The 10744-nt window shown below is 42.5% G+C and overlaps 3 protein-coding genes across 14 annotated transcripts in view; 2 read left to right on the forward strand and 1 right to left on the reverse strand.

Annotated features, from left to right (window-relative positions):
• Positions 1 to 10744, forward strand: part of LOC126384375 (zinc finger protein 184-like) — a 127888-nt gene that overhangs the window by 107015 nt on the left and 10129 nt on the right. Inside the window, exon 3 of one of the 3 annotated variants that reach the window (XM_050035409.1) lies at positions 3777 to 4791. In XM_050035409.1, the coding sequence (XP_049891366.1) occupies positions 3777 to 4791 (1015 nt within the window). Of the gene's footprint in view, positions 1 to 3705; positions 4792 to 10744 lie in introns of all 3 variants that reach the window. The other 2 variants (XM_050035408.1, XM_050035410.1) reach the window with 2 other exon arrangements.
• The window catches only part of LOC126384384 (zinc finger protein 665-like), a 197254-nt gene that overhangs the window by 70823 nt on the left and 115687 nt on the right, over positions 1 to 10744 (forward strand). The gene's annotated exons all lie outside the window — the stretch shown is intronic.
• Positions 1 to 10744, reverse strand: part of LOC126384388 (zinc finger protein 835-like) — a 108363-nt gene that overhangs the window by 54328 nt on the left and 43291 nt on the right. The gene's annotated exons all lie outside the window — the stretch shown is intronic.

Here is a 10744-nt window from a genome sequence, read left to right on the forward strand (position 1 = left end):
GGAGTCAATCTCAGGTAAGTGAACATCTCCCAAGTGAGGCCACCTCTGAAGATCCCTTTGACATGGAATATTGCCCTTATGCACTGGCATGCACTCCTGGGTGTAGGTATTGGGCAAATCACAGTATGTCTCCCCGTCTAAGCCAGCCACCTCCAGTCCTGTGACCACACAGCTATTGACAACCTTCTCTTGACCCATTGTCCGTAAAAGGATTCGTGTCCTTTTTCCTGAGAGGTTGAGCTTGTTCATGAGGTTAACTGTGCAGAAAACAGCCGTGCTACCCTGATCCAAGAAGGCATAAGTAACCACTGTGTGATTACTTTTCTTGGATTTAATCTGTACTGGAACTATATGAAGCTTGCAATCATGACCACCAGCCCCAGTAAGCCCACTGGTTACCAGAGCACAGCCCACTGCAGTGCCTGGTTCTCCTTCTGTCACTGGCTCCTTTTCCTTTGAGTGGATGTGAAGCATTGTGGGGTGTTTCAAACTGCACACTTTGCATGAGAGACGCGGTGATCATGGCAGACATAGAGTCTTGTTTCACCAAGTAAGGGTACCAAGGGAAGATGCTGACCTACTGAGGTTTTTCTGTTGTGCTAACTTTGCACTGAGGAAATATGCTGAGGACAGTGAAGAACAGTTCTGTCGAGAGACCATTGAGAAGCTTCTGCACTGCTTCTATGTGGACGATTGTCTGGTATCGACAGCCAGTGAGGAAGAAGCGGTGGTGCTTTATCATGACCTGGTCTCCATATGTTCCAAAGGAGGCTTTAAGCTGACAAAATGGATGAGCAACAGCCGTGCAGTGATGGCGGCAATTCCAGAAGACCAAAGAGCAAAGGGCATAAAGGATTTGGATCTGGAGCACAACCTGCTACCTGTGGAGAGAGTGCTTGGGGTGCAATGGTGCATTCAGTCTGATGCCTTCAAGTTTAAGATCATGGTGCAGGACAGGCCTTTGACAAGAAGGGGGGTCCTCTCTGTCATCAGTTCGATTTACGATCCCCTAGGAATCCTGAGTCCCATTGTCCTCTCTGCTACGATCATCTTGCAGGAGCTGTGCAGGCAGCAACTCGGCTGGGATGACCCCATTCCACCATCAGCTGCACAGGAATGGACAAACTGGTTAAAGGAGCTCCATCAGTAATAGCACTTCCAGGTTGCTCAGTGCCCAAAGCCCCCAGATTTTGCAGTGCAATTGCACCACTTTACAGACACAAGTGAAAATGGTTATGGTGCAGTGACCTACCTACTCTGCAATGCACACTCACAGGTGCATAGCAGCTTTGTCATGGGAAAATCCAGGGTGTCTCCTTCGAAGTCGGTCTCAATACCTCGCATGGAGCTGTGAGGTAGAAGCCTTCATTAATGGTCGTCTAATCACCAAGGCCTCAACTGACCCTAATGATCTTGAAGCTTTAACACCTAATCATCTCTTGCTGTTGAAAGCCTCCCCTTCCCTGCCACCAGGGGAATTTCAAAGATATGTCATCTACGCTCATCGACGCTGGAAGCAAGTCCAGTATATGTCCAATTTATTCTGGAAGTGATGGACCAAGGAATATTTACCACAATTGCAGGAACGTCAGAAGTGGCCCAGCATTAAGCGCAACTTTGTGGTAGGTGACATCGTGCTTATTGTGGATGAGACAGCACCGCGGAACTCATGGGTTATGGGAAAAGTCATCCAAACGTTCCCAGACAGAAGAGGATTCGTGCCACCGTTACTGATCAAGACCAAGACCAGCTCCTTGGAAAGGCCCATAACCAAAGTCTGTCCTCTACAGGAAACACAAGTCTAACCCCTCACTTCTGAGAGTTTTTGGACAGTTTTGCTTGGACAGTTATACTGACTTTACTCACTGACAGTGTGACGTGGTCAAGATTACTCCATGAAACTGTGTGTTTGAACTTATGGAGTCGACTAGACTTGCATTCCAGGGAGAGGAGCACACTGATGAACTATACTGATGAACTATAAACAAGGACAATTTTGGATTTCGTGATCTCATGTTTCTTGTTTATTTGTTATAATGTAATTATTACAGTGATAATAATTAGGGGCTGGGTTTTAGGTGCTACATGCTAAGATATTGATGTTTGTGTTGACATTAGGGCTGTACCCAAATATTCGGATATTTGAATATTCGTTTCTATGGGTAGGTATTCGTTATGAAAATTTGGTATTCGATATTCGTTTTTTTATTGACTTTTTTTTTTTTTAACATATTTTTTTGGTGCTAAATGTTGTCTTTTTGTTGTTGGTAAATGTAGGTTATCAATAAAAATCAAAACTTTTAAATTGCATTGATAAAAATGTGAAAATATAGTATCGCCTACCAACTGAGCTTGTGTGCACGGCACGCTTGAGCGCATCCGTCTGAGGCTGTGGATCAATGCCAAGTTTTACCACTTCATCACTATTCCCTCTAACTTGTAGCTGTTTTTTCGTTATCTTTTGAATTTAATATGAATTATGGAACCGTTTTTGTCAACGTTTGTTTCCCCCGTTTTGTACAATAAATTATTGTTTAAAGTTTCAACAAGTTTCTTTTGGAGTGCGTGACACAAGTGTGTTTTGAAAACGACTGCAGACTGTCACCTGCTCAACGCATCAGTACCTTCGGATGCCATGACAGTAATAGCCAATAATGTCAAAATATCATTTACAGACCGATTTAACAGAGGATCACTGCTGCCCGACCCGCAGGTCCATTTGCAGGTTCCGCGGGTTACGGGTCGACCCGCGCATCACTACTCAGCTCAGTCTATAAAGGCTGTACACAACAGTAAGGCTATAGACATTATATTCTATTCAGGCCGGCAGAACCAGCAGCGCATCGGCTCCACAGTGCACAGCACTGCTGATTAACCATTTTATGGCAGCACAGAGTGTCTGCCAGCAACCAATTACTTGCAGAGGCTTCCTACAACTTGTTTCAGCGGTTACGATTTAATCAGAAGACAAAATAAAAAAGGGTGACTAGCCAATGTGAAAATCAAAAGAAAGCATAGAATAATGTACTGAAGGAGACTGTTGTGCCATCACATGTTTTTGTGGTTTGGGAGCAAAGATCCGGTCGCTGCTGTGCAAAACTCCGCAATACAATTAGGTCCGAAAAACCCCTGCTTAACCTAACTGAAAACTGGGTATTTGAACATCTTGCCGTGCCTTGCCTGTTTGTTCGCTGTTGAAAATAAATACGGACACAGTTGGAGAACTTGGAAATGGCTTTGTTGTTTGTGTGGCGAGTCAGCAGTGCAATGCTCCCTCACTTAGCCTCTCAGTGACTTTGTCTTTTGTTTGGAGTCACTATAGTGTGTCATCAATTTATTAATAGCATTTTAACCTAAACAAAGAAAAATGTAAAATTTCCAGAAAGGTAAGTGTTGCTTTAAAATGTCTGAAAAATATTAAAATGTCTGACAATTAGTAATAAAATGTCTGAATCAATGTTGATAAAATGTCCCAAAAATGTTAATAAAATGTTTTTAAAAAAGTTAATTAAATGTTTGAAAACTAGTAATAAAATTTCTGAAAAAAATGTTGATAAGTTATTGACAAAAGGTCTGTATTGATGAGACACTGTGGGTCAGGTAGTCGAGCAGGGGACCTTTGGGGACCCTCAGTAAAGCAGATGATGTCATAATTAGCAAAGTATCATTATGAGTCATTTTAATGTCTCTCTCTCTGTGTTTCAGTTTTACCCTCAGACATCCAGGAAGTGATCGTGGGTGCAGGCGTCCAGCAGCTGTTGGTGGTTAAAGAAGAGGTTCCCCCTGAGCAGCAGGAGTGGAGCTCCAGTGTGGACCAGGAGGACCCAGAGCCCCCACACATTAAAGAGGAAGAGGAGGAACTGTGGAGCAGTCAGGAGGGAGAGCAGCTTCAAGGGCTGGAGGAGGCTGATATCACCAAGTTCACATTCACTCCTGTCCCTGTGAAGAGTGAAGATGATGAAGAGGAACCTCAGTCTGAGGGACACCACTGTGGAGGACAATTACAGGACAGGAACTCAGGTCCAGACTTAGAAACAGATACTGAGGACAAGAAGCCAGACGATTCTTTAGTCGCTGAGATTGAAGTACGCCCGGTGTCCGGAGACTCTTCTGAAGCTGAGACTGACGACAGCGACGACTGGATGGAGAACAGGGAACCTCAGTCAGGTTCAAATTCTCTGACAAATGATGAACTTCCTGTTGGGGACGAAGAGAAAATCTTCAGCTGCTACAAATGCGGGAAAAGTTTTGGCAACAGCGGGTACCTGAACCGACACATGAGAATCCATGCAGGAGAGAAACCATTCACCTGTACCGTGTGCGGGAAGGGCATCATCGAGAGCCGAAATCTGAAGAGACACATGAGAACTCACACCGGAGAGAAACCCTTCAGCTGCTCTGAGTGTGGGAAAGCATTTACTGATGGCAGGCAGATGAAGATCCACATGAGGAGTCACACGGGAGAGAAACCATACAGCTGCTCAGTCTGTGGAAAAAAATTTGCTTTACAGACAAGCTGCATCCGACACACAAGGGTCCACTCAGGGGACAAACGGTTCAGCTGCGACGTTTGTGACAAAGTGTTCAGCTGGCCTCATCAGCTCAGGAACCACCAGTGTGTCGGTGGTCAGTCGTCGCAGCTTCGTCAAACAGAAGCCGATGGAGAGAATGGTGGAGGACCAGGACCAGCTGGGAACTCGGATCCAGATACGAATGACAAGACCGGTGACTCTTCTGAAGCTGAGACTGACGACAGTGGTGATTGGATGGAGACCAGAGAACCTCAGTCAGGTTTAAACTCTAAATCTAGTGTTGATGAGAAACCCTACAGCTGCTCTCAGTGTGGGAAATCATTTGGTACTTTAGGATACCTGCATCGACATTTGAGGTCTCACAGAGGAAAGAAAAAAGTTTGTTGCACCGTTTGCGGTAAGGGTTTCTTTAAAAGCGGGTATCTGAAGCGCCACATGAGAACCCACACGGGAGAGAAACCGTTTAGCTGCTCCGTGTGTCAGAAATCGTTTGCGTGGAGTGGGTATCTCCACACGCACATGAGAATGCACTCGGGAGTGAAACCGTTCAACTGCTCCATCTGCGGTCAGAGTTTCCTGCAAAAAACGCACCTGAGCCGTCACATGATCACGCATACAGGAGCGAGACCGTTCAGCTGCTCTATCTGTAAGAAAACCTTCACTCAGAGCGGCAGTTTGTACACGCACATGAAAATTCACACTGGAGAGAAACCGTTCAGCTGCTCCGTGTGTGGCAAAGCCTTCAGCGAACGGGGGAAGGTCACGAAGCACATGAGGATTCACACAGGAGAGAAACCGTTCAGCTGCTCGGTGTGCGAAAAGAGGTTCCTGAGTAAGGCAGATCTGAAGAACCACACGGCGACGCACACGGGGGAGAAGCCGTTTAGTTGTACGCTGTGCGGGAAAAGTTTTATACAGAAAGTGAACCTGACGAACCACATGGCGTGCCACACGGGGGAGAAAAGATTCAGCTGCGTTGTTTGCGACCGAATGTTCGCCTGGCGGCATCAAGTTAAGAGACATAAATGTGTCGGCCGTCAGTCGTCACAGCTTCAATCGGAGGAGCTGAACTAAATTAGACGGAAACAAAATCCTACATGAACAGCTGCTGTAGAAGACGACTTTTGTATTGGGTAATCATGAAACTGTACTCGCCAACTGAAGTCCTGATGGCCGTCAAAATTCAGGACTTTGGTGGTTACCCGAGTAGTCAGCAGCATCCATTTCCTGGTAGACAGCTGGTAACTAATTTAAAGAAGAGTCGCAAAAGTCTTCTTTTATCTGTCGTCATTTAAAGATAGATCGTTACGGACGTTTCTGCTGTGGCATCTTTGATGAACCACATCTGCTGGCACGAAAGCCAAAAAATATTTTTAGCCACCTACAAAGACTTGCCTTTATCAATCAGTATCAGTAGAAGTGTATTTTATTTGGAATATTTGCAGGGCTTTATCCAGCACTCTTAGTCTAGCAGCTAGCGGAGTTTTCCTCTACTTGTCGCTTAACAACTAACACATATTATTTACACTTTTTTTTCTCTTTTATTCTCATAAGTTTATGACTTCATTCTCGTAGATTTACGACTTTATTCTCGTAGATTTACGACTTTATTCTTGTAGATTTACGACTTAATTCTCGTAGTTTTGCGACTGTATTCTTGCAGATTTGCGCCTTTATTCTGCTGTGCATGGGTTACACATTATTTGGAACTGAAGAAAGTTAGAATTTTTTTGGATCAATGTTAAATAATCACCATGTGTGGCTCCAGAGCCTCAGGTTGCCGACTCCTGCTCTAGCTGACGCTCAAGGCGCCAGCGTGTTCTGAAATGTTTTCGTCAGTGGACTCTGGGGGCTTCAAATTCACGTCAGAAACAGCCGTCTGGTGACAAGGTACAGCGGTGAAAATATTCCAGACCTGTTAGACATTTAAACTGATACTGATTTTTAATTTTTTTATTTTTTTTGTGGCTAAAAATGAGCCAGTTGAGGCAGCATCGTTTAGTTGTACGTATGTAAATGTGGGGAATTTCTACTCTGAAATTACTGCAATTAAACGTGATTCGCTCCAGAGAAAACAGTATGTATCCAATCAAAAGTTCTCTTCTCTTGTGGAGTCCCACAGGGGTCTATCCTTGGTCCTCGTTTGTTTCCTAGATTTTATTAGTAATTTTATTTGCTGATGACACCACTCTGTTTCGTAATTTAGCAACTAAAAGAAAGAAGAAGTGTAGAGGTAAATACAGATGGTGTGCTCATTACTGAAGTTGGTAGTACCTGAAGTAGTTCTTGGAGACGAAAACCTTAGTTGGAAGCAGTAATTCCGATAATACACTGCTCAAAAAAATTCAAGGGGATGCTCACACAGTCAATGGAAACTGCAATTATCAACCCACTGAGTGCTGGATTCAAAATTACACTGAAAATTGAAATCACAGGCTGATCCAGCTTGCCTGCACTCGTGACAACATCTGAGCATGCTCCTGATGAGTCGGTGGATGGTGTCCTGGGGGATCTTCTCACAGACCTGGATCAGGGCATCAGTGAGCTCCTGGACAGTCCCATAGGTGCTCAGCTGGATTTAGGTCAGGGGAACGAGAGGGCCAGTCAGTGGCATCAATGCCTTCATCATCCAGGAACTGCCTACACACTCTGGACACACGAGGCCAGGCATTGTCCTGCACCAGGAGGAACCCAGGGCCCACTGCACAGTCACTCTGAGGATTTGCTTCCGGTACCTAACAGCAGTCAGGGTACCATTGGCTATGACATTAACCCTTTAAAGCCTGACCAAAGTGGCTTAATTTGTTTCAAAAATATTGGATGAAGGCGATGAGCAACAAAGGAAGAAATGACCAAAAAAAATTGCGAGAAATTAGTCAAAAGAAAAAAAAAATACTAGAAAATTAATAAAAAAGAAAGATAGAAGGTTAAGAGCAAACAAACATGGAAATGACCCAGAAAAAGAGCCTAAGATTTATTTAAAACATTTCTGTAACATAATTTTGAACTGTAATAAAAATTATAATTTAGTTTTTCCAAGCTTTTTCTTTGTCCCTATTTTTTTTTTTAAATAATTTGCTGAATCTATTATTTTTTTGCAATTTGTTGGACATTTTTTTTTACCAAGTTGCTCATTGCCTTTGTCCCCCATGTTTTTGAAAGAAATCCCAACAAATAGCTCAGGGCTCAAAGGTTTTAATAGCTGCAAAAGGCATCTGAAAGCTGCACAAGAAAAGTGATGTTGCTCCAGGTTTCAAAGAGTTAAGGTCTGTGTGACCCTCCAAGGATCTGCCTCCCCAGACCATCACTGGTCATGCTGGATGATGTCACAGGCAACACAACGTTCACCACAGTGTCTCCAGACTCTTTCACGCTTGTCACATGTGCTCAGTGTGAACCTGTTCTCATCTGTGAAGAGAACGGGGCATCAATGGTGGACCTGCCAGTTCTGGTGTTCTCTGGTGAATGATGGAGCTGCACGGTGCTGGACTGTGAGCACAGGTCCCACTAGAGGACGTGGGGCCCTCATGCCACCCTCATGGAGTCTGTCTCTGACAGTGTGGTCAGAAACATGCACACCAGTAGCCTGCTGGAGGTCATTTTGTAGGGCTCTGGCAGTGCTCCTCCTGTTCCTCCTCACACAAAGGAGCAGATACCGGTCCTGCTGCTGGGGTGATGCCCTTCTACGGCCCTGTCCAGCTCTCCTGGTGTAACCATTTCACCAGCTGAAACAGATTCACAGTCACTTGATTGATATTCCTGAAGTTTAACTGACTGTGACCATTAAGTGTTCCCTTCATTTCTTAGAGCAGTGTATATTGATTCTTTGGACCATGATGCAAAAAATGAAAAGGGCCTGAATCAAAAGTTTGATCACCCTGCATGGTCAGGACTCAGTAGCACCCCCCTTGGCAAGTATCAAAGCTTCAAAACACTTTTTATATCCAGCAAAGGATGCTTTCACACCTGCCCTGTTTGGTTTGGTCAGGTCAAACTCACGGTGGTTTGCCCCCTCGGTGCGGATCATTTGAACACAACAATCACACTTAGGTGTGCACCAAAACAAGAGGTGAAGAGGTGGGCTTGGTCCAATTACAAACGAACTCTGGTGAGAACGTGTTTTGACCTTAATCTGAACCACTACCTTGGTAAAAGTTGTCGTAGAGCTCAAATGTCTTGGGGTGCTCAAACTTTTGCATGCCACTGTAAATTAGCCTAGCGGCTAGCAGGGTTTTCCTCTACTCATAGCTTACTTTTTCTTACTCATGGTTGGTTGAAGTCGCCACATCTTCAGACAGAACAGCTTGGTTGAATCAGCCGAACGTTGTCGAACACTACACCGCCCCTTGATGCTGAAAAATATACCAGAAGAAACACTGACATTTGAAATATGCTATGATAGTATGGTTTTAGCTGGCTAATGTTCTCTAACGTTAAAATGTTAGCTAACATAGATAAACTACTTGCTAGCTAACGTAGCAGAATTCTTCCAAGTAATTAATGTAATCTAAATTCATCCAGACGTTCATTCTTTCTGGCTTGAAAATGACTTTATCAAATTTACAAAGCAACCAATGCCAGATCCACTTAGCGTAGCTTAGCTACAGCAGTGTTGTTGGGTTTTCAATGTCCACAGGACCAACAGGACGTCGTCTAAATGAGTTGCCAATATCTTTTTTTTTTTTTTTTTTTTACAAATTGTAGTGTTAAACTTGTGTTTGATTTTTGTATGGATCTGATTTTGTTCAAGTTCATGTGTGTTGAAAATGTATCTGAAAATTAAACAAATAAAATCCCAAATCTGAAAACTTCATTTACAAAACCAAGACTGTAAACGTCTCTTTTTATAGTTGATAAATGTCACCTGCTAAAATCACCAGCCCAGTTTCAAGTCAATTAAAGGTGATACATGATTGTCTTATTTCATACAAGTTTTTTTTTTTTTTTTTTGTAAAAGAGATAAATATGCCAATTCTATTTTCTATTTTCTGTTAGTTTTTATGTTTTTTTTTCCACTGATTTAAACAATGAATAAAACATGATTTTGTCTTGCAGGACATTTATATTTATGGTAAGAAAATTACTTCTGCTTTTGAAAATAGTTTTTCAGCATGGGGAATCCCCTGGACAGTAAGACATGATCAGGTTATCAGCAATATGAGTAAATGGTGGCACAATCACATGATCACAGTGTAGCATCATAGGGCACAAAAACATGGCGTGACGTCAAAACATCATCTGTGACAAAAGTCTTGTGACATCCATGTTTTCAGCGTAGCATTATTGTGTAAAACAATAACGTGAGTCCTCAGGACACATCGAAGGTGAGTTTACTGTAGACGCAGGACCTGGCAACATCACTGCAGCTAGTTGTGTGGCCAATGAGGCCAGCTAACCAGGTAGCCAGCTAACTAACATGGATCTGCCATTGGTTGCTTTGTCACGTTAGCTAATAAAGTTTTTTTTTTTCCTTTTTTTTTTTTTAGGAGAACATGTTTACAGAAAATGGGGGTTTGGAATGCATGTTATGTTAGAATTTTTTTTAATATTACATATTTTTGTAACTACATTTAAAACATTTTAAGAAAACATTATTTAATTTTTTTCTTTCTTTGTTTTTTTTTACTTGAAAAACGTGAAAAATAACTCCATTGATCACAGCCAGAAACTTTAAAAACAGAAATTGGCATTTGATCTCAATTTCTGACGGTCCTTGGACACATCATATACAAACAAAGCTTCATTTAAAAAAATAGCATAACCAAATCTGATGTTAAAAGACTGACATTTATATAAATCACTTTATTGTAGGTCTCATTTAAAGTTTGGCGGGAAAATAAACTGTTTGAATGACAAGTGTAAGAAACTGACACTTTTTTCAACTTTGAACTTTTCACTAAAAAAAAATGACCCCTCTGATTAATAAAGAACAGTCCCTAATTAAATAATCTAAAGAGTGTATTACATTAAAAACATTATGAAATACAAAACAATGATGATTTCAAAAGTATAATTAAAAACCTTCATTATCATATTTGATATAATAATTACAGACATTTAATTCCCTTACTTCCTGCGTGTTTCTCTGGGTAAACCTGTAATCTGGACTTTTATTTTGAAGGAGAGCAGCTGAGCTGCCCCGGAAGCTCTATTCTTTCCTGTGGCTAACTTGACAGTGTTTGAACAAGATGGCGTCGAGCAGAAACGTCTGT

This window comes from Epinephelus moara, chromosome 22 (assembly GCF_006386435.1).
Source record: "Epinephelus moara isolate mb chromosome 22, YSFRI_EMoa_1.0, whole genome shotgun sequence".
Lineage (NCBI taxonomy): Eukaryota > Metazoa > Chordata > Actinopteri > Perciformes > Serranidae > Epinephelus > Epinephelus moara.